This window comes from Suncus etruscus, chromosome 4 (genome assembly GCF_024139225.1).
Source record: "Suncus etruscus isolate mSunEtr1 chromosome 4, mSunEtr1.pri.cur, whole genome shotgun sequence".
Classification (NCBI taxonomy): domain Eukaryota; kingdom Metazoa; phylum Chordata; class Mammalia; order Eulipotyphla; family Soricidae; genus Suncus; species Suncus etruscus.
In genome coordinates this window covers 122163461-122188292 of record NC_064851.1, presented here as the reverse complement: position 1 = coordinate 122188292, position 24832 = coordinate 122163461, and the positions used below count along the sequence as shown (strand labels likewise).

General features: G+C 40.4%; 1 protein-coding gene across 1 annotated transcript; it reads left to right on the top strand.

Moving 5' to 3' along the window:
- The first annotated feature begins 53 nt into the window (after positions 1–53).
- MSMO1 (methylsterol monooxygenase 1) lies at positions 54–23995 on the top strand. The gene is made up of 6 exons (XM_049772398.1): positions 54–153; positions 7017–7311; positions 10199–10347; positions 14428–14554; positions 16923–17077; positions 22993–23995. Exons 2-6 carry the CDS (start codon positions 7057–7059, stop codon positions 23186–23188), a joined length of 882 nt encoding a protein of 293 aa, XP_049628355.1. The 5' UTR covers positions 54–153; positions 7017–7056; the 3' UTR covers positions 23189–23995.
- The last annotated feature ends 837 nt before the right edge of the window (positions 23996–24832 follow it).

Below are 24832 nucleotides of genomic sequence, written 5' to 3'. Positions count from 1 at the left end.
GCGGGTTTAACTCCTAATTAGCCAATAACAGCAAGAAGACCTAGTCTCACTCTGGGCTCCATTCACTGGACTGGGAGAGGCCGAGTCCCGCGCTAGTAGCGACACCTGTCCTGGAGAGGGGCTGCAGCTCGCAGTGGCCGCCGGATCTTCCTGGTGAGAGGTCCGGGACGGGGAGGGGAAGCGAATTTGGAAGGGAAGGGAGACGAAAGCGGAGGGTGGGAAAGAAAACCCCGAAAGCCGCGTGGAATTAATTCATCAGGGAGGAGGCCGAGAGCCCTGGGGAGAGAAGTTTCGGCTCAGAGTGATGGAGTGCTCCAAGTTTTGACCAAAACCTGGGGAGACGAGAGCAGTGAGGGGGCAACGTCGTGGCCTTAGCCGGGCTAGGAGGAAGGATGCTGAAGGATGCAAACATAGGAGTTGGAGGGACCCCCAACTCGGGTGCAGCAAGAGAGGCCAGCGTGCGGGGAAGCCTATTGCGTGGACCTGACGTCAGGGCTTGCTTCAGATGGTCAAGGGCCAAGCTGGGGTGAAGAGACTTGTGCTGGAACTTTTTTGGGTAGCCTGATGGTGACAACTGAGGGGCACGAGGAAGAGGAAAAGAAGGGCAGAGCCGGAGATGAGGCCGTTCTAGCCAAGGAATTTAGCTCATCAGCCACCGACCACCTCCTGAGGATGGTGCTCCATCCATCCATCCATCCATCCATCCATCCATCCATCCATCCATCCATCCATCCATCCATCCATCCATCCATCATCTCACACCCAGCCAGGCAGCTCCCAGCCATCAGGTTACCTAAGAGGAGGAAAGGGGGAAGTAAAGAAATGACTGTCTTTCTTAACTTTCCTTTTCCTTCTTCTTCCTCTTTGAGTCCCGATTATTTTTGCTTTGGGCTCGTTGGCAGCACTGGTTCCATATTCCCTAACTAGTTGTCTAGTAAGTGAATTCTGAGATGTCCATGGACCCAAGCAGCTCTGACTTTCGAAGGGTGTTTTAATAACAGCCACGGCAGAGGCACGTTCGGAATGTGAAACATGGAACGTGCCTTGACTGAGCTGCAAAGGGAAGTGATTCACCAAGCTGGGCATAAAGTAGATGGTGAGCACGAGGGCACAGGCAACTGTGGAGCTGCCCAAGCTGCCAACACCTGGGACTTTTCAGACTTTGGCTGAAAAGAGAGGAGCTTAAAATGGAAGGGAAAAGGCTCACAGCAGCTAGATGGAGAAGGTGCACTCATCTTGGAAAGGGGAACTATCCAGGACATCCCGGATAAAGTTTAGTGGTGCAGTGGACAGCTTCACTGTTTTTATTCTTTCTTTATTTTTCTTAATGATTTATTTAAACACCGTGGTTACAAACATGTTGTAGTTGGGTTTCAGTCATAGAATGTACACCACTCTTCACTAGTGCAACTTTCCTGCCACCAATGCCCCCATTTCCCTCCTCCCCCCACCACTTGTCTGTCTGTGGGATAGACATTCTATTTTTCTATCTCATCATCATTGTTATGATAGTTGTTAGTGTAGTTATTTCTCTAATTGCACTCATTACTCTGTGGTGAGCTTTATATCCTAAGGCGGTCCTTCTGGCCCTCATCTCTATAGTCTCTGGGTATTATTACCATACTATCTTTTATTCTTCTTAAATCCCACATATGAGTGAGACCATTCTGTGTGTCTCTCTCCCTCTGAATTATTTCATTATGCATAATAGTTTTCGTGTTCATCCATCTATAGAAGATTTCATGACTTCATTTTCCTGACGGCTGCATAGTATTCCATTGTGTAGATGTACTACAGTTTCTTTAGCTGCTCATCTGTTGTTGTCAGACATCTGGGTTGTTTACTGTAGCCAGAATCTGGAAAAAAGCCTGATGCCTGACAACAAATGTTCAGTTTTTTGAGGAATATCAATATTGTTTTCCAGAAAGGCTGGACTAGATGGCATTTCCACCAGCAGTGAATGAGCGTTTCTTTCTCCCTATATCCTCACAAGAACTGGTTCTTTGTGATATGTGAGTCTTTGTGGCGTGAGATGGCACCTCATTGTTTTTTTGATCTGCATCTCCCTGATGATTAGTGATATGGAGCATTTTTTCATGTGCCTTTGGCCACCTGTATTTTTTTGAGGAAATGTCTGTTCATTACCTCTCCCCATCTTTTGATGGGGTTAGATTTTTTAGTTAAGTTCTGTCAGTACCTTGCTTATCTTAGATATTAGCCCTTTATCTGATGGTATTGGGTGATTGGCCATTCTATTGGTGGCCTTTGTATCCTAGTCACTGTTTCCTTTGAGGTGCAGAAGCTTCTCAGTTTAATGTAGTCCCATTTGTTTATCTCTGCTTTTACTTGTTCCTCAATGTCAAAAACAGTGGAGTGTTTTGCCTATGTTTTCTTCTATATACCTTATAGCTTTAGGCTTCTGGTTTTATATGTGTGTGTGTGTGTGTGTTTTGGCCACACCCAGTGACACTCAGGGGTTACTCCTGGCTATGCACTCAGAAATCGCTCCTGGTTTGGGGGACCATAATGGATGCCGAGGGATTGAATCATGGTCTGTCCTCCGCTAGCATGTACAAGGCAGAAACCTTACCACTTTCGCCACTGCTCCAGCCCCATAGCTTCAGGCTTTCTTTCAAGGTCTTTAATCCATTTTGATTTGACCTTTGCGCATGGCATTAGATAGAGGTCTGAATTTGCTTTTTTGTATGTGGCTTACCAGTCGTCCCAACACCACTAGTTGAAGAAACTTTCCTTGCTTCATTTTGTGTTTCTTGCCCCTTTATCAAAGATTAATTGATTGTAGGTCTGTGGATAATTCTCTGAATACTCAAGTCTATTCCACTGATCTGAGGATCTGTCTTTATTTCAATACCATGCTGTTTTAATGATTATTGTTTTGTAGTACAATTTAAAGTTGGGGAAAGTGATGTCTCCCATCTTCTTTTTCCTAAGGGCTACCTTAGCTATTCGTGGGCATTTATTATTCCAAATGAATTTCAGGAGTGTTTGATCTACTTCTTTGAAGAATGTCATCGGTTTCCTTAGAGGGTTCACATTAAATCTGTACAATGCTTTGGAGTATTGTCATTTAAATTAAGTTAATCTTCACAATCCATGAACAGGGTATGTGTCTCCATTTCCTTGTGTCCTCTTTTATTTCTTGAAGCAGTGTTTTGTAGTTTTTTTTTTTTTTTTTTTGTATAGACCTTTTACCTCTTTAGTTAAGTTGACTTCAAGATATTTGAGTTTCTGTGGCACTTTGTGAATAGGATTGTTTTTTTAAGGTCCATTTCTTCTCTATCATTATTTGTATATAAGAAGGCCATTGATTTTTTTTCTGTATGTTAATTTTTGTAGCCTGCCACTTTGCTATATAAATTTATTCTTTTTAGCCTCACTTTCTAACTATTCACTTGCCCAAGGTGTGCCATTGATTCACAGATCAGGAAACACCCAAGACTCTTTCTTTTGTCTCCATGCTATCAAAGCCAGGTGTCAGGTACTTGCTGCCTGAAAGCCAGGAAAAGAGTGGGTGTGATAGATAGCAAGTTTATTGGCATGCCAGGTAGAAGAACACCTTGGCCCCATAAACAATGAGGGTTGGTTGAAAAATTGAGTAAGATTTTCATAGCTTTCAGCATGGTTGCCTTCCCCACTGCTCCAGGACTTTTTCTTTTTCTTTTTTTTTTAATATTATTTTTTATTTAAACATCTTGATTACAAATATGATTGTGATTAGGTTTCAGTCATGTAAAGAACACCCCCCATCTCCAGTGCAACATTCCCACCACCAATGTCCCAAATCTCCCTCCATCCCACCCCCACCTGTACTCTAGACAGGTTTTCCAGTTCCCTCATTCATTCTTTTTTTTTAAATATATTTTTTAAGTAACATGATCATATTTGGGTTACAGTCATAATCAGAACACCCCCCTTCACCAGTGTAACATTAGCCCCTTCCCATCTCCTGCCTGTATTCAAGACAGGCATTCTACTACAATTGTTTTTAAGTTCAGTAAGTTGTATTTTTTTTTTCCTTAATGGATAAAAGTAAAAAAAAAAAAAAGTAAAGGTGTGATAGAAGCATAGGTCCAGAAAAATGGGAAAATGGGAAAAAATCCTTGATCTGATTACTAAAAAGGCCTCACCTCAGTTTATTGGCATAAGACAGACTCTGGGTTCCAGGCAAACCAGTCCGTCCAGCTCCAGTCATTCTCAAGGTCCCGATGAAACTTTTTCACACTTTAGCTGTTGTTGGTATCAGATTCTTATATTTAAAGACTCTGGATTCTGTGCATTTCTTTCATCGATGTCAGGCTGATGTGGAGCATCCTCTAGTTTCAGCATACCATTCAATGCGGAGCCATCTGCCCTGCATGCAGACTGTTGCTGAGTTGTCTGGGTGTTGGGAGCACTCTTTGGAGTAAGTCACTGCCAAAGCAGTGGTAGGTCTTCCCTGGTAGAGGCTTGGATCCTGGTAATGTTATAGACAATTGTGGTTGTTTCCATAGATGGTATCTATTGTTCAGGTGTGTGTGGGCGATGCCCATTCTTCTGAGGCCTGAGCCTAATCATTATGCCAATGTTCAGGGTAAAAGGCCTAATTACATTACCAAATTTGTGTCCCCATCTCTATTAGATAAGAACTTGTTTGCATATGTATTATTTCCCCATTTTAATGTGCCTATGCAAAAGAGAAGCAATGCCACAAGATATTGTTGATGCATCTGGGGGCTGACGAAGAAAGTCCAACATTCCCCGTCACTTGGTACAAACATGAAATTTATACAGAGATACTCTTCTACCAGTATTGCTTATAAAACAGATTTCAAAGGGGGAAAATCAAACAATCAAATAACAAATCCAGTGGGCAAAATTGTCACTATATGAGGATATTCGAAAAGAGTTATAGATGTTAAGGGAATACATCTGAGATATACAAAGGAGATACATGTGACCCTTTTATGTTTTAGAAATAGTCAAGAGGGAGGGAGGTGTTTCCGAGACACCACTTTGCTCTGTGATTGGACAAACGAAGAGAGCATGGAGCCATGTCTCCAGGGCTTTTTCTAGTAAGAAAGTTAAGTACGGGATGAGCTCTTCCTACCTGGCAGGTCATGGTTACAGTGGCCACCACTCATAATGCAGGTTCAGGAGATCCAGAAGACTATAGGTACATTTTCCTCTTGGTTCTAGTATGTGTTGTGTGTGTTTGTGATTACAGTCCCACATCCTAGGTGAGAGCCAGGACTCCTGGCTTAACATTTTGATAGATGATAAGGCTCTGGGCAGCTGCAAGCACAAAGGCATTCATGGGAAGTGTGCTAGTACTGGTTAAATTAAATGTGGTGATCGCTTCATGGAAAGTAAGTTTTGGCCCCTCGGATGAGTGGAGAGTTGGAAAGTGAGTGTGTGGGGAGAGGGAAGTCATGATGGGGCTTTGTGCTGAGCTGTCCTCTGAGGAGGGTGATTGGCTCAGAGGAAGAGATGGGTGGTGGTTTATAGGGAGTGAGGTGAGGGACGCGTGTTCTATAGAGCAGAACTGTTCTTCAGCTAGAGGGACTAGACTCACTCGGTGAAGAGAGGAAGAGAGGACAATGGTCAGCAAGTTCCAACAACACAGACCTTCCTCTTTCTTAGGGACCCTTTTTAAACTTCTTCACTACTCATAGGCATTGTAAATTTTTATATGGAGATTTTTTAAAAAAATGGATTTGATTTACTATTGAAGTTTGGTTTGTTGTTTGTTTATTTTAGGTTTTTGACTTGGCTTGGTTGTTTTTTTGTGTCATACCCAGCTGTGCTCAGGGATCACTCCTGAAATGACTTGGGAACCACATAGGATGGAGAGAATTTGAACAGTGATAAATTATCTATGCACTGTCCTGTCTCTTAAGCCCCAATGTTTTATTTGGATTCCATTCTTGAAAGTTCTTATGTAACTTTTCAGTCAGTATCTATGAATGGTGGTGGTGATGGTATCCGGTATGTTGGATATTTTAAAAATTAATTTTGGTGGCCGGAGCAATAGCATAGCAGGTAGGGCATTTGCCTTGCATGCGGCTGTCCTGGGTTCGATCCCTGACATCCAATATGATCCCCTGAGCCTGCCAGGAGTAATCTCTGTACTCTGGAGTAACCCTTGAGTACCTCTGGGTGTAGCCCTAAAACCAAGAGAAAGAAAAATTAATTTTGATTTTAAACAATTTTATTAATGGCAGTGGTAGCAAAATAGTAACCCTGAGCTTCTTTATTAAATATATAAAGAGAAACTTTTCTGTTTTATCTGCTGTCTTTTCTACCATCCACCATGACCTGCCATCATTCTACTTTTCCCGTTATCCAATCTCATCATTTGAGATTCTTTGGTTCATGGTCATTTAAAATAACTTCTCCAAAGGGTAACTGAAGACCCTGTCAGTGCCTGCTCATAAAGGATACCTTTCTCTAGAATGAGGCGGAATTTGGGAGGGTAGCACACCTATTTAGTGCTAGGTCTGACCTTGGCTTTTCATTGTTGTCTTGTAGTCAGTTTTATTTTAGGGCCACACCGGTGGTGCTTAGGGATTACTTCTGGCTCTGCATTTTGAACTTGGGTGGACTACATACCGGGCAAATGCCCTACTCTCTGCACTTTGACTATGGCCTTGAAAAATCACATCCGAAATACGGATGCTTCTTAAGTAATTGTTATTTTTTTTTCTCTTTTTTTTTTTGTAATTACTATTTTTCAAATAATCAGAAGATGGGCCCAGGGAGATAGCACAGCGGCGTTTGCCTTGCAATCAGCCGATCCAGGACCAAAGGTGGTTGGTTCCAATCCCGGTGTCCCATATGGTCCCCCGTGCCTGCCAGAAGCTATTTCTCAGCAGACAGCCAGGAGTAACCCCTGAGCACCGCCAGGTGTGGCCCAAAAACCAAAAAAAAAAAAAAAAAAAAATCAGAAGACGCATTGTAAACAGCTTTCCTTGGCATTTCATTGTTCTGCTTGCTTGCTTTTCTATTGATGTTTGCAGAAACTGAAGTCCCTGAAGGCTGACTGTGGAGATTTGGAAGATGGCGCTCAACGAAACCGCCAGCATCTTTAGTTCGGCTTCTTTGGCTGTGGAGTATATAGATTCATTCTTACCTGAGAATCCACTGCAAGAACCCTTCAGAAACAGCTGGAACTCTATGATGAATAATTACTCAAAATTTCAGATTGCAACATGGGGATCCCTCATAGTTCACGAGTGCCTTTATTTCCTGTTCTCTTTACCTGGATTTTTGTTTCAGTTTATACCTTACATGAAAAAGTATAAAATTCAAAAGGTAAGTATGATGAACTTGCCATATTATGTGGTAACTAGTATTATTGAATATTTTTAAAATACAGATAACTTTAATTTCTTCATAAATTATTCTCTTGGAATGTCTTGAAAAATGTTTGGAGGTTTCTTGTGTTTCTGACATGTCCACTTCTGATCTGCAGGAACCACTGAAAAAGCGGGAAATGTCCACATCTCACTTTTGTAAATGTGTCTTTTAAGTAGGAACATTTTAAGACAAAGCACTAACTCTATTTATTATCTTTTTTTTTTTTCATGGCCAAGTGAGGTTTATTCCCAGGGTGCAATGATAGTTAATAGCAAAGCTAAAAATTATATGGTTCGGCCAATAGATTTAAGTATGCACTGACAAGATTCGTTTACTTACAAAAAACTTTCAACCAAGTGGGAATATAGAAAAATTATAAAAGTTTTTTTAAATTTTATTTTATTGAAACCATTGCGGTTTTACAAAGTCTTTCATAGTTTCAGACATACAATCCCACCACCAGTGTCCACCTCCCTCTACCAGTGTTTTCAGAGTCTATCCCATACCACCACTCTCTGCCCCCAGCCTGCCAGTAAAGCAGGCCCATTTAAAGTTTAGGTCTCTTGATTCCATTGTTGTTGACTTTGGCTGGAATATTTAGTTCTGTCCTTTGTCTTTCTCCACCAATGCACTTGAGACTGCTTGGTCCCTGCCTTTATTCTTTCATATTTATGTTTCTCCTCCTACACACAGTTTTATTTTGTTGTTGTTATTGTTTTGAAGCCACACCTAACGGCATTTATAGGTTACTCCTGGCTTTCTGCCTCACTCCTGGAAGGCTTGGGGGACCATATGGGATGCTTGGGACTGAACTCGGGTTGGCCGCATGCAAGATAAATACCCTATGTGCTGTGCTATCACTCTGGCCCTATCCTACACTCATTTTCTTTTCTTCTTCATGCTATACTCTGGGGCTATAGACAACTCCCATATAGACCATTGCATTTCTTCATGCCTTTATTCTAAATACCACATATAAGTGATACTGTTCTGTATTTATCCTTACTTCATTTAACATATCTTCCAGTTTCATTCATGTTGCTGAAAATTGCATGATTACAGCATTCCTTACAGCTATGTAGTATTCCATTGCATATATATACCACATCTTCATGATTCACTGTCTGTTTTTGGACATCTTGGTTGATTCCAAGTCTTAGCTATTGCACTGAGTGCTGCAAAGAATAGCAGTGTGCACACATTCTTTTTTTTATTTTTCTTTTTTCTTTTTAATTTTATTTATTGGGAGTGGTTGGGCCACACCTGGAAGCACTCAGGGGCTTCTCCTAGCTCTGTGCTCAGAAATTGCTTCTGGCAGGCTCAGGGGACCATATGAGATTTAACCCAGGTCCATCCCCGGTCAGCTGCATGCAAAGCAAACGCCCTATCCGGCCCCCCACCATTCTTTTAAGATGAATGTTTTCCTGTCCTGGGGATAGATACCCAAAAGGAGGCTTATAAATCTTTTTATAATATTACATGCATTTTTTTTTTTGGTATCAAAATTAGGTCCTTAAAATTGAGGGTTTTTTTTTGTTTTGTTTTTTGGGCCACACCCATTTGATGCTCAGGGATTACTCCTGGCTATGCGCTCAGAAATCACCCCTGGCTTGGAGGGACCATATGGGACACCGGGGGATTGAACCGAGGTCCGTCCTACGCTAGCACTTGCAAGGCAGATACCTTACCTTTAGCGCCACCTTCCCGGCCCCAAAATTGAGATTTTTTTCTATTTTTTCAGTTTTATTAGGTTTTGAACATAGTGAGAATTAATATGGCATGTAAGTACTAGTTACATTTGCATAAAATGTATAATAAAGTGAATTTTTGAGTATAGAACTACTGTAATTTCTTGGAGAATTGAGGGTTTTGTTTGTTTTGTTTTTAATAAGATTGCTAAGCAAGTCTGGCAAGTTCATTCACCGTGGCTCTCACTTTCCTTCTGTTGACATGTCTGAATTCTGTCATCAGTGGGCCACATATGTCTGAAGTTCTTTAAGCTCGTAGAGTTTCTAATTCTGTCCTTGAATTTGAACTTAATGAACTTAATTCTGGGAATGAATGTTTCTATATGGTTGAAGTTAATTTGCCTTTAGAGACTTCTGGGGCAGTGTATACAACTGATTCAAAAGTGGGGAGCCTGATTGTAATCTTAGCTTGACACATTTTTTTCTCTGAAATTCCTGGTAGGAGAAACAAAGGCTTAGGATGCAGTAAAAATTGGGAAGTTTATTCCTTATTTATTTTCTTTGTATATTTTAGATAATTATGAGCGAAATACCTGTATTTATCGATAACAGTTTCTTCATCAATTTTAAAGGAATGACAGTTGTTAAGAATTGCAAATGGGGGGCCAGAGCAGTGGCACAAGTGGTAGAGCATCTGCTTTGCATGTGCTAACCTAGGATGACCGAGGTTCGATCCCTTGGCGTCCCATATGATCCTCTACGCCAGGAGTGATTTCTGAGTAGATAGCCAGGAACCCCTGCGTGTCACTGGGTGTGGTCCAAAAAAAAAAAAAAAAGGAATTGCAAATTCTTGGAGGCTTGGGGAAATATCTCAGGTATTAATAGCATAGCATAGCACAAACATGTGCCAAGCCCTGAGTTTGATCCTCAACACTGCGTGGTTTCCCCAGCACCACAAACCAGGTGACTCTTGAGTATTGCTGGGTGTCAGTCACCCCTGAAAACAAAGAACCAGGAGGGAAGATGTTTTATTAAATAAGTAGTATAAGTTAAGTTCTTTTCAAATAATACAGAAAACAAGAGGCATTTACTTATAGTTGTCAAACTGAACTTCTGAGAGACTAATACCAGGTATTGTGATTTTTTCTCCATAGGATAAGCAAGAACCACTTGAAGGCCAGTGGAAGTGTTTTAAAGTGCTTCTCTTTAATCACTTTTGTATCCAGCTTCCTTTGATTTGTGGAACTTACCATTTTACAGAGTTTTTCAATATTCCTTATGATTGGGAAAGGATGCCAAGGTGGTATGTAAAGTTTTGGTATTTGCTCTCAGTCTTGGTCTATTTATGTACTAAAATGTACTAAGCCTTTCATTTCTTCTTTTTTTTTCCTATTGGTTAATGTTTCTGTCTTAAGTTTTTGGATAGAAGTAAATTAAGTTGAAAAGGACATCAGACTGGAAACTTAAAGTGTTCCCATTTTTATATCTTTCTATTTAATGTAACATTTTACTGGGTGGTGAGTTTCTCACGTTAGAAGTTAATGCAGCACCTTTTATCTAATTTTCTCAGATCTTTTTTACCCCTGAGGTCCAGCCCTGCCCTACACATCAGTCTATGTGCTGGCATTATCCCCAGAATGGGAAACCAGTGGTTTCAGCCTTTCCACACCTTCCACCTGGACTTGCAGTTAAAGACTTTTTTTTTTTAATATCTTTATTTAAGCACCATGATTACAAATGTGTTTGTAGTTGGGTTACAGTCATAAAAAGAACACCCCTTCACCAGTACAACCCTTGCAACATTCCCACCACCAATGCCCCCCATCACCCTCCTCCCCCACCCCTGTCTCTATTTGAGACAGGCATTCTACTTCTCTCACTTATTAACATTGTCATGGTAGTTGTTAGTGTAGTTATTTCTCTAATTGCACTCACCACTCTTTGTGGTGAGCTTCATATTATGAGCCGGTTCTTCTAGCCCTCAACTCTATTGTCTCTGGGCATTATAATAATAATGTCTTTTGTTTTTCTTAAAATCCATAGATGAGTGAGCTTACTGTGTCTATTTCTCTCCCTCTGACTTATTTCACTCAGCATGATAGTTTCCATGTCTATCCGTTTATAGGAAAATTTCATGACTTCATCTTTCCTGACAGCTGCATAATATTTCATTGTATACCACAGTTTCTTTAGCCATTCAGCTGTTGAAGGGCATCTTGGTTGTTTCTAGAGTCTGGTTATTGTAAATAGTGCTGCAATGAATATAGGTGTTCAGAAGGCATTTTTGTATTGCATTTTTGTGTTCCTAAGGTATATCCCTAGGAATGGTAATAGCTGGATCATATGGGAGCTCAATTTCTAGGGTTTTTTGTTGTTGTTTTGGGCCACACTTGGTGATGCTCAAGGGTTACTCCTGGCTCTGTACTCAGATATTGCTCCTGTTTGGCGGATCATATGGGATGCAGGGAATCAAACTGAGGTCCGTCCTGGGTAAGCTTCATACAAGGCAAACGTCCTACCACTGCGACATTGCTTTGGCCCCTCAATTTTCAGTTTTTGAGGAATCTCCATATTGTTTTCCATCAGGGCTGGACTAGACGGCATTTCCACTAGCAGTGAATGAGAGTTCCTTTCTCCCCACATACCCACCAGCACTTATTGTTCTTGTTCTTTGTGACGTGTGCCAGTCTCTGTAACGTTAGATGATATTTCATTGTTGTTTTGATTTGCAAAGCAATCTGGTGAGTAGGAATGTGCAACATTTTTTCATGTACCTTTTGGTCATTTGTATTTCTTCTTTGAGAAAGTGTCTGTACATTTCTTCTCCCATTTTTTTGAAGGGTTATATGTTTTTTTCATGTTAAGTTCTGTCAGTAACTTGTATATCTTAGTATTAGCTCTTATCTGATTAGTATTGGGGGAATAGTTTTTCTCATTCTGTGAGTGGCTTTTGTATCCTAGTAACTATTTCTTTTGAGGTGCAGAAGCTTCTCAGTTTAATACAGCCCCATTTGTTTATTTCTGCTTCCATTTGTTTGGAGAGTGCAGTTTCCTCCTTGAAGATGCCTTTAGTCTCAGTGTCATGGAGTGTTTTACCTACCTACATGTTGTTCTATATACCTTATGGTTTTGGGCCTGATATCAAGGTCTTTAATCCATTTGGATTTGACCTTTGTGCATGGTGTTAGATAGAGGAAAGACCTTTGTCTTATGAGACTATACAGATACAAGTGCTTATGCCATGAATAATATATTGCATTCTCCATGAAGCATTTTTTGGGATGGAGGGTCATACCCTGCAATGCTCAGGAGTTAATCCTAGCTCTGTGCCCAAGGTTCACTCTTGACAAGGCTCAAGAGACCATTTTGTGCTGCCAAGGATTGAACCCAGATGCTCAGCATGCAAAGCAAGTGTGCTACCCATTCTCTCTCTCCTGCCCCTCAGTGTATAAATTTTTACATGATGTAGTCAGCACAAAAAATAGTGTCTGCATAGATGCTCATTTGTCTGTGAAATATATATATATTTTTTGGGGGGGGGCCACACCCGTCAATGCTCAGGGGTTGCTCCTAGCTGTCTGCTCAGAAATAGCTCCTGGCAGGCACGGGGGACCATATGGGACACCGGGATTCGAACCAACCACCTTTGGTCCTTGATCGGCTGCTTGCAAGGCAAACGCCGCTGTGCTCTCTCTCTGGGCCCTGAAATATATTTTTTAATATATATTTTATTTAAACAAATTGATTACATACATGATTGTGTTTAGGTTTCAGCAATGTAAAGAACACCACCCATCACCAGTGCAACATTCCCATCACCAATGTCCCAAATTTCCCTCCTCCCCACCCGACCCCCGCCTGTACTCTAGACAGGCTTTCCATTTCCCTCATACATTCTCATTGTTAGGATAGTTCACAATGTAGTTATTTCTCTAACTAAACTCATCCTTGTTGTGGTGAGCTTCATGAGGTGGGCTGTAACTTCCAGCCCTCCTCTCTTGTGTGTCTGAAAATTATTATTGCAAGAATGTCTTTCATTTTTCTTAAAACCCATAAATGAGTGAGACCATTCTGTATCTTTCTCTCTCTCTCTCTGACTTATTTCATTCAGCACAATAGATACCATGTATAGGAAAATTTCATGACTTCATCTTTCCTAATGGCTGCTCCTCTGGCTCCTCCCTCTCTGGGCATATCAACTCACCTCCAGGGAAGGCTAGCCATGCGCAGATGAAGCCACACACAGGATGAAATCAGGCGAAGAATGCAGCACAGCACAGGAGACAGTCAGATAGGTGCTGGCATCTGAGTTCTACTAGAGTTCAGCAGCTTCCCCCTTTCTGGGCATATCAACTCACCTCCAGGTAGGGCTCCAGGGAAGACTAGCCTTGTGCAAATGAAGCCACACACTGGATGAAATCAGGCTCAAGGGAAGGCTAGCCGTGCACAGATGAAGCCACTCACGGGATGAAATCAGGCCAAGACTGCAGCACAGCACAGGAGACAGTCAGAGATAGGTGCTGGCATCTGAGTTCCAGCAGAGTTCAGCGGCTTCCCCCTTTCCAGGCATATCAACTCACCTCCAAGGGTGAAATATTTTTTACCTGTTGCACTTTTGTTCTCTTTGGTGGGGGAAAAAAGTGATCTTGCTGTTAAGAATTTTAATTCAAGTAATTTTATTACTATTTTCTTTCTTTCTTTTTTTTTTTTTTCAATGGCACACCTGGAGGCACTTAGGTGTTACTCCTGGCTCTGCACTCAGAAATTGCTCCTGGCAGGCTCAGGGAACCATATGGGATGCTGGGATTTAAACCGTGATCTGTCCTGGGTCCGCTGCATGCAAGGCAAACACCTTACCACTGTACTATCTCTCCAGCCCCTTATTACTATTTTCTTAATGAGTTTCCTTAATGAGTTTTAGTTTGGGTTTGATATTTTTTGGGAGGGTGCATACAAGACAGTGATTCAGCCTGCTGCTCTATTATCTCTTCTGGGTTTGTTTTGTAGAGTGGCCTCCCAAACAGTGCTTAAGATTTAGGGGCTTGGGCCCGGGGAGAGATAGCACAGCGGCGTTTGCCTTACAAGCAGCCAATCCAGGACCAAAGGTGGTTGGTTCGAATCCCGGTGTCCCATATGGTCCCCCGTGCCTGCCAGGAGCTATTTCTGAGCAGACAGCCAGGAGTAACCCCTGAGCACCGCTGGGTGTGACCCAAAAACCAAAAAAAAAAAAAAAAAAAAAAAGATTTAGGGGCTACTCTTGCGTCATACTTTTGATTATGGCTGCAATGTATGGATAATGTCTCAAGCAGTGTTTCTGTGTCAAATTGTAGATTGCATAAGAACAAATGTTATTTACACTGATTACATTATTTTTCTTTTACAGGTATTCACTTCTAATACGGGTCTTTGGCTGTGCAGTGATTGAAGATACGTGGCACTATTTTCTTCACCGGCTCTTACACCACAAAAGAATATATAAATACATTCATAAAGTTCATCATGAGTTTCAGGTATGCTCACATTATACTAATTGCTTTTTTTCTCCTGTTTGGAGCAGAGTGTCACTTTTATTTCCTGGCAAACACTCTATTGTCTGTACTTCTGTTATGGTCCCAATCAAAAGGCTCTTAATTAAACTTAGATATCTTTCTTTGATGTATTAAAATGAGAGCATTTTAATTGGTGTTTTTATTTTTTACCTCCTATGGCGTGAGAGTTAAGAATATAACACCTTGGGCTAGAGAGATACTACAGCAGGCTAGGTGCTTGCTTTGCACAGGGCTGACCTGGGTTTGATCTGCAGCTTTGCTTCTGATTCCCTGAGCCCTTGCTGGGTGTGGCCTTTTTTCCAGGTTTTGTTACCTTTTCTTTAATTGGAGGAGTGAAGTGAGAGGGAAGCCATACCTAGTTGGGCACTGGGTTCCATGTGCTGTGCAGGGGACCAAAACAGTGTCAGCTGCATAAAAGGCAAGTGCCTAACACACTGCTATTCCTGTAGCCCCACGACAATTTTGTAAGTATCTTAATTTAGGAGAAATTGAGACCTTACAGAAAATTCTATATAAAGTTGTTTAGACTTTCCTCTTTTTGGCCAGAGCTTTTTTTTTTTTTTTTTTTTTTTGTGATCCAGTTGCATTCCTGGCAAGGTGCTAAAGACTGGAGTGAAGTTGGCATTGTTTAAATGGGATGACAGATCTTTCATCTTGAAATTTCTGAAACAACTTACAACTTAGTTTGAAGGCATTTTTACCCTATGGCTTACTCTAAAATAAAATGGTCATTATCAGAGCTGCTTTGATATAAGTCTCTTATATATTTTTGTTGTTTATTTGTTTACTGCTTTATTACTTTTTTGGGGGGAGTTTTGAGCCACACCCGGTGACGCTCAGGGTTACTCCTGGCTATGTGCTCAGAAATTGCTCCTGGCTAGGGGGACTATATGGGACTCTGGGGATCATACCAGATCCATCCTAGATTGGCCATGTGCAAGGCAAACACCGTACCGCTACTCTATCGCTTCGGCCCATCTAGCAGTCTTTTTTAAGAAAAAATATTTTGAGGTTTGTCAGTAGTCATGTATTTTATCATTATCCCCCTTTTTTTAGCAGAGTAAATTCAGACGTGTAAACCAAACTCCAAGTTCAAGTCATTATTTTAATCCATCAAAGCTAGTTTCCAAGATTTAATTAAGAGCCTGAGACCATAGCAGTAGTACTGAGAATAATGTGTTTGCCTCATATGCTGCTAAACCAGGTTCAAACCCCGGTACCCCAAATCCCTGAATCATACATGGGGTGATTCCTGAGCACAGAGCCAGGAGTAAGCCTGATTACTGGTTTGTGCAGCCTCAAAACAAAATAAAACTTTTCTTGTTATTCAGGAGGATTATAACCCTATCTTTACTGAGGATTTCCTTAATATAAATTTGACTATCGTCACATAGAGAAATAATATCATTATGTAAAACTGTCTTCATAGGGCCGGGAAGGTGGCGCTAGAGGTAAGGTGTCTGCCTTGCAAGCGCTAGCGTAGGACGGACCACGGTTCGATCCCCCGGTGTCCCATATGGTCCCCCCAAGCCAGGGGCGATTTCTGAGCGCATAGCCAGGAGTAACCCCTGAGTGTCAAACGGGTGTGGGCCCCCCCCCCAAAAAAAAAAGGTCTTCATAAATACATAAATCTGAATAAATATATTAAGGTTGTCCAGAAAAATAGAATCAATGAAGTAAACATAGAGATTTATTTTAAACAATTGGCTCAAGGGATTGTGGAGACTGGGAAATATGGATTTGGTAGGGGAAACCACAAGCTGGAAATTAAGGCAACAGTTGTTCTAGTTACATGTGAATCCCACAGGACTGGAAAGTCTGGCAAAGTTTTCATGTTGTGGACTTGAGTCTAATTTGCTTTTAAGACCTTCAACTGATTGGCTGGGGCCAACAAGCATTCTAGAGGGCCAGCTCGTTTATTCAGAACCTGCTGATTTATTATTTTTGGTGTGTTTAGCTTGGTGGTTTTGTTTTAGGCCATACTCATCAGTGCTCAGGGTTTATTCTTGGCTCTGCTCAGGGGTCACTCTTGATGCTGGGGATCAAATTTGGGTCAGCTGCATCCAAGGCAAGCACCCTACCTGCTGTATTGTCTCTCCGTGTCTCCAAATCTTGATTTAGATGCTAGTGAGACCTTGAAAAAAATAACAAAACAAAACCATCTTGATTTAGATGCTAGTGAGACTTTGAAAAAAATAACAAAACAAAACCAAAAACTCTTACAGCAACATCAAGGCAGGTATTTAACTATATAAGCAGGGTCCAGTGCCCATCAGTCACATAAAGTGAACCAGGACAGTATATTAAGGACTCCTCTCTTTTATTTTAGGCTCCCTTTGGAATGGAAGCTGAATATGCACACCCCCTGGAAACTTTAATTCTCGGAACGGGTTTCTTCATTGGAATCATGCTCTTATGTAATCATGTCTTTTTCCTTTGGGCCTGGGTGACTTTTCGTTTGATAGAAACAATTGATGTCCACAGGTGAGTTACGGTTTTATTCAGGTACAAGGCATCCTAAAATATCGTTCTTTTTATAGCCTTAAGATTACTTTTATGTAATTTTAACAGGAGAGGTTAATTTGGATCATGCAGAGTTTTCTACATGGTAAGCCCACATTTTCGTGCTAGAGAACTCTAGAAGTTAATTTTGTAAGGTCATGTCATCACTGGATAAAAGTTAGGCATGGGGGGGCAGGCAGGGTCCGGGCATAACTGGCTGTGTTCAGGGCTTCCTCCTACGGTTCACTCCTAGAAGTGTTTGGGAAATTATTTGTAGTGCCAGGGATTTACAGTGGGCTCATGGGCTCAGCCTTGTGCAAGCAGGCATCAAAGTTATAAAGTTGCAAAGGTATGATTGAGTTTCAGATGTACTTTATTCCAACTCCAATCCCTTCATTAGTGTCCACTATCATCCACCAGTGTCCTAGTTTCTCTCCCTGCCCTCCAGCCTACCTCTCTGATAGGCACTTTTTCCTCTCCCCTAGTCCTAGTGTTCCCTTCCCTAACTTACCTTACCCAACCCACGCCAATGGCAAGATTCCCACTGAAGATCAGTTTTCTGCTCTTTATTTCTGTTGTTTGTCATTGGGCCTTTAATATTCCCCTGCAAATTTCTTAATATCCCATATATGAGAGAGATTATTCTGAGTCTGCTCCTCTCCCTCTGATTCCACTCAAAATGACACTCCAAATTCATCTACATTGCAGCAAATTGACTTTATCTTTTCTTACATCTGTAGTAATCTCTTGTGTATACATACCATAGTTTCTTTGGCCAGATAGGGGCATTTGGGTTGTCCATATATAATTAATAAATAAATATATTTATAAATAAAAATATGTATACATACATTCATTTATTTATATGTAAATATATGTACATATATTTATTTATTTTGGTTTTGGGGCCACACCTGGTGACGCTTAGGAGTTACTCCTGGCTATGCGCTCAGAAATTGCTCCTGACTTGGGGGACCATATGGGATACCGGGGGATCAAATGGCAGTTCATCCTAGGCTAGTGTGTGCAAGGCAGACATGTTATGCCCTGCGCCACCACTCTGGCCCCAGGGTTGTCCATATTTTAGCTATTATGTATAAAGCTGCAATGAACATAGAAATACAGATTTTTTTTTATGCAGTTTACTTTTGGACCATTGGAGTATATTCCCAGCATTGGAATTACTGGGTCATAGGGACACTCAAATGTTAGTGTATTGAGTAATGTCCATTCTGTTTTCCAAAAGGCCTGGACCAGTTAATATTCATATAGCAGTCAATGAGGTATGAGTCTCTGTGCTAGTTTCTGTAACTGTGAAGGGGTATTTTCTTTATTTTCTTTTCTTTTTTTTTTTTTGGTTTTTGGGTCACACCCGGCAGTGCTCAGGGGTTACTCCTGGCTCTATGCTCAGAAATCACTCCTGGCAGGCACAGGGGACTGGACCATATGGGATGCCGGGATTCGAACCACTGTCCTGCATGAAAGGCAAACGCCTTACCTCCATTCTTCTCTGGCCCTGTAAAGGGGTATTTTCATTGTTTTGATTTGCATTTCCCTGATGATTAGTTATACAAAACATTTTTTCATAATGCTATTTTGGTCATGTGTATTTCTTCTTTGAGGAAGTTCCTGTTCATCTCTCCATTTTTTGATAGGGTTGGATTTTTTTTTTTCTTGTAGCATTCTACCAGTATTTTATATGGAGAGTTCTGCCTACCTTTTGCTCTAGGTTTTTAGTCTATTTTGACTTGACTTGCATGTTTGATTTTGAATGTACATGATATTAGAGATCTGAGTTCATTTTTTCGCATGTTGGCCCAAACAGTTTTCCCAACAACACGTTGAAGACGCTTTTCTTATTCCACTTCATATTTTTTGCTCCTTTGTTTATATAGAGCTGACCATAAACCTGACGGTCTGTTTCTGGGTTTTCTATTCTATTGATCTGAGGATCTGTCTTTATTCTAATACTATGCTATTTTAATTACTACCACTTTGAAGTTGGCGAAAGTGATGACTCATATCACATACTATTTTTCTTGCTTAACTGATATGGCAAGCACTTCCAGTATTTTATTGAATAGAAGTGATGAAGAGTGGGCAACCTTTTCTTGTGCCTAGTCTTTTTTTTTTTTTTTTTTTTTTTTGATTTTTGGGTCACACCCGGCAGCGCTCAGGACTTACTCCTGGTTCTACACTCAAAAGTCGCTCCTGGCAGGCTCAGGGGATCATATGGGATAACGGGATTCGAACCACCATCCTTCTGCATGCAAGGCAAACGCTTTACCTCTATGCTGTCTTTCCGGCCCCACTTGTGCCTAGTCTTAAGGGGAAGTATTGAGGTTTTTCTCCATTGACTAATGTTTGCTGTGGACTGTGATAAATAGCTTTGAGTATGTTAAAGAAAGCTTCTATTCCACATTGTTGAGAGTTTTTGTCATGAATGGGTGCTAGATCTTTCTTGTTGAATGCTTTCTCTGCATCTATTGATATATGATTTTTTTTCTCCTTTGATAAGAACATTGATTGACTTTCCTACATTTAATCACAATTGCATTCCCAAGATGAATCTCACTTGGTCATCGTGTATGATTTTTTTTTTGATGAGTTATTGAATACGATTTGCTAGTATTTTGTTGAGAATCTTGGCATCTATGTTTATCAGATATATTGGCCTATGATTCTCCCTTTTTTCTACTCTCTTGTCTACTTCTGGTATCAGGGTAATGTTTGCTTCATAGAAACAGTTTGGGAGTGTTTCTGCTTCTTCAGCTTCCTGATAGAGCCTGAAAAGAATTGGCAGTAGGACCTCTTTAAAGGTTTGGAAGAACTCAGTAATGACTCCATTTGGCCTGGGCTTTTGTTTTGAGGAAGACTTTATCATTTCAGTTTCCTTTTTAGTGATAGGTTATTCAGGGATTCCACATCATCTTGGTTCAGCCTTGGGAGGTTATTGAAGTCCAAGAGTTTGTCCATTTCTTCTAGGTGCTCTCATTTTGTGGCATAAAGATTGTTAAAGTTATCTCTACTGATCTTTTGATTTCTGTTATATCTGTTATGACATTTCCCCTTTCATTTGTGATTAGGTTTATTAGGGTTCTCTGTCTCTGTTCATGAGTCTTGATAATTATTTGTTGATCTTATTTATTTTTCAAAGATTGAACTTTTGATTTGATTAATAATTTGCTTTTTATTTTGAATTTAGTTCAATCATTTCTGCTCTTAAGTTTTTTTTTTGTTTTTGTTTTTTTGTTTTTGTTTTTTGGGCCACACCCATTTGACGGTCAGGGGTTACTCCTGGCTATGCGTTCAGAAATGCCCCTGGCTTGGGGGGACCATATGGGATGCCGGGGATCAAACCGCTGTCCGTCCTATGCTAGCGCTTGCAAGGCAGACACCTTACCTCTAGCGCCACCTTCCCGGCCCTGCTCTTAAGTTTTATAATATTTTTCCTTCTGCCTGCTTTGGGGTCCTTTTCCAGTTAATCATCGTCCAGTTGGTAATTTTTCAGTTTCTTGAGCTGTACTGTTAGTTTATTTATGTAGACCCTTTATTCTAATAAATACTTGCATAGCTATGATCTTTTCTCTTATCACAGATTTTGCTGTATTCCATAAGTTCTGATAGCTCATGGCCTCATTTTCATTTGTTTATAGAAATCTTTTTATTGCCTCTCTGACCCACAGTTACTTTAGTATTGAACTGTTTGATTTCCAGGTAGTTTATTTTTATTTTTATTTATGTTTGTGAGTTATTTCTATTTTTAGTGTGTTGTGGTCTGAGAAGATAGTTGATACAATTTCTATCCTCTTGATTTTATGGAGGTATGTTTTGTAGCAGAGCATGTGATCTGTCTTGGCAAATATCCCATGTGCATTGGGGGATTAAAAGCCTTATAATTATCTAGTAATTATCTAGTAAGCTCCTCTCTTCTATTTCTTTATTCTAATCCAGTATATCTTTGCTGAGTTTCAGTTGAGGTGATCTATCAAGGGGTGATAGAGCATTGTTGCAATCTTCCAACTATTACTGTATTTGTATCAAGGTCTTCTTTCAAGTTTGTTAGCAAGTTTATGTATTTTGATCATCCCTCTTTCAGTACATAAATGTTTTGTGAGTGTGAGTTCTTCCTGATGTACATAATCTTTGATCATTAAAAAGTGACTTTCTCGAAGCCAAAGCGGTGGCGCAAGCGGTAGGGTGCTTGCCTTGCACGCGCTAACCTAGGATAGACTGTGATTTCATCCACTGGCATCTGATATGGTCCCCCCAAGCCAGGAGCAATTTCTGAGCACATAGCCAGGAATCACCCCTGAGTGTCACCAGGTGTGGCCCAAAAAAACAAAAAAACAGAAAAACAAAAAAAAGAAAGAAAAATGAAATGACCTTCTCTGTCTCTTAGAACTATTTTTTGTTTGTTTGTTTTGGGGTCACACCCAGCAGCGCTCAGGGGTTATTCCTGGCTCTGCACTCAGACATTGTCCCTGGCAGGCACAGGGAACCATATGGGATGCCGGGATTCAAACCACCGCATGAAAGGCAAACACCTTACCTCCATGCTATCTCTCCCACCTCAGAACTATTTTAATCCTGAAATGAGTGTTACTTGATACTCTCTGTTATGGTCCACTAAACACTGCTAGGTGTTTTCAAAAAAGAAAAAGAGGAGGGGAAATAGAGGTTTATGTATATATCTTTCCAATACCCACCCACCAGAGTGGCTACTTCCCTCCATCATCATCATCCCCCTTGAAACTACCCCCAAAGAATATGTATTATTTTCTGTAAGATTTTTTTTTTCATTAGTACATCAGAAAAAAAGTTATTTAAGTAAGTGGAAATTAGTAACACTGTGATTTTACCAAGCTGTTCATTATACAGTTGTTTCGGGCATAAAATAGTCAAACACCAGTCTCATCACCAGTGAGGCCTTCCTTTCACTACTGCCCTCAATTTCTCACCTGCCACCATAGCCTGCTTCATTGAAAACGCAAACACATTTACTTCATCTTGTTGCAATACAAAGTCAAATGAAATGATCGAAACATATCAACAAGAATCAATTTGAAATGATTGTTATTATCTCGCTGTGTTGTTAATAAATACATTGTCTAAGGATTTACTGGGCTGTGGTTGGTGCTTTTTGAGCTTTGTTTTTACTGTGTAGGCTCACTGACGTTGATAGATTTCTATGTAACTTTCCAATCAGATTTACTGAATACAACCAGGCTAATACTACAATAAAATAGTGAGGTGTCACAAGGCCATGTGCTGCTGCCCTGACCAGGATTTATAAATCTAAAACAAATTTGGTAGCTTGGAAGTTTGACAAGGTTAAGTTACAGAACTGGGCTGTTTCTGTAGAGAGAATAGGTAGGGTGTGGCGCATAGGGTTGCTGTAGTTCATGCAGAAGGGCGAGTCTGCCCTTTCCTTTGCTGGGAATGCCACCAAGATATTAGCCCTGCCAGACCAACTGGGCAGTATCAGCAGCCATATTAGTCTTGGATCTCGGTGGAGGGGCTGGGCTGTTTTTTTGCTGATAGTGAGGTGTAGTGACTGCTTAGGTTTTCTACTGCCTGGCCCAATCCCCTTCTAGAAGGAAAGTCCTAGTTTCTAGTTCTATAATCCGATCACCCTGAGAAGATTTAGCTGCTTATATAATTTTATTTCTGTCATAGAATTGGTCCATTTCTGACTGAGGGTGTAGGGTATGGCCTTGGGCTGCTGAACTTTATGCAGAAAAATTAATCTGCCCTGGCTTTTCTAAAACTGCCACAGAGGTATCAACCCAGACTAGGTTACTGGGAAGTATCAGCAGCCATTATTTCCTTTTTGAAATTAATATTTGAGGTGTATTAATTTCCTTGATAATGGCTAATTCTTATGTTTATTTCAGTGGCTACGATATTCCCCTCAACCCTTTACATCTCATCCCTTTCTATGCTGGGTCTCGGCATCATGATTTTCACCACATGAACTTCCTTGGAAACTATGCTTCAACGTTTACCTGGTGGGATCGTATTTTTGCAACAGACTCTCAGTATCTTGCCTACTATGAAAAGATGAAGAAATCGGAGAAAAAAACGGAATAATATCTCATCAAAATCAACCTGAACGTACGCCTTTTCCTGACTCAAAGCTAGTAGCGAACATTGCTTCTGGGGACCAGAAATAAAATATCTTGGCTGCTAAGTGATAAAAAGAAATTAACCCTTATTCTCTGCCAAGTGGGAACTTTTTTCTACTTTATCTACAAAGTCTGAATGTGTAGCAAGAAGTAAATATGTATATTTAAGTATTACTTTTTCATGAGGAATTTTTGTAGAGATTGTGTTGCTGACAGAAAGGTTTTAAGTAATGGAAGCAGTATTAATGTATGACTGTAACCAGTAAGAAATACCTTAAGTTTAAGAGTTGATCCTTGTCTTTTAAATAGAGAATGGTTATAAACTCTCAATAATGGTGGTGATTTCATACTGAAATCATTGTTTAGAATATTTCTAAAGATCAAAATATCATGGATTGAACATCAGTTGATCTTCTGAGGGGATAGCCACCACCAAGAATTTCTTTCTTAGCGATAACTGACTGACTTAAATGGTTTATTTCTCTTTGAGAAGCCCCAACCCCTCACCCCTTTTTCCTTTTTATTATTGAAGTATACTACTGGCACCTATAAATTAAGGCATTCTGGATTGGTGTCTGTGATGTGTTTTAGTCTTGAGGTTTTTAGGTAATTGGAATATGTTTTAATATTGGGCTTTATTTCTGCGATTGACCATTTCATTTTTGTATATCATGTTTTCATTATTCTAAAGCTGTACCTTGAAACTTTGTAAACTGACTTGCTGTCTTTGCACTTTGAGCTACTGAAATAAATGTGATTTTTTTGGGCTGAATTCTCAGGTTTCCAGTTTTGAACAATAGCTCTCTCACCTTTTATTCTGATAAGAAAAATGATAGCCTTATATTATTGAGTTTTATAATAAAAGGATGAATTATATTTTTGAAATTGCTTCCTTTGCTAAAATAAACTTTTTTTTTTTGGCAGTTTCAATGTATGCTTGTCAGGTTCTCTATTGCAGGACACTTCATTAACGAAATAAAGTGGAAGATATTAAAACAAGTCTTTTCTGTGCTTATAACAAAATATATTGTGGGGGCCAGTTCACTAGTACAGTGGGTAGGGTGTTTGCCTTCTACACAACTGAACCAGGTCGAACCCTGGCACCACATGTAGTCCCTGAGCCCCACCAGGAGTGATTCCTGAATGCAGAATCAGAAGTAACATCTGAACATCATCAGGTAAAACAAGCAGTGGTCAAAATGGTCATCTAAATGAAAAAAATAAACCCCTTTTCTGCAATACTCAGTGGGGCTGGGGCCACTCCTGGTGATATTCAGGCTAGCCTGAATAACTCAGTGCTACGTAGTGCCCAGTAATGTGATACAGCTCAGCTCCATTGATAATGGAGATCACTAGGGCTACATTTAGTGATGCTTGTAATGAGAGACTTGTAATGGATCAGTGCTGACTCCCTTTTAGCTCTTAGAGAAACAGCGACACCAACTGTTAAAAATGACGCTAAACCAACACGCTCCGTTTTATAAGTTTAAATCAAAAGCTTTGAATCAAAAACTTCTGTATATTTGAATTATAGTTTGGGCTGTTTTAAGATGAACTCTTTCTATATCTGAGGTAAATAGTATTTTCTCCAGGATATTGTGAGATGAAA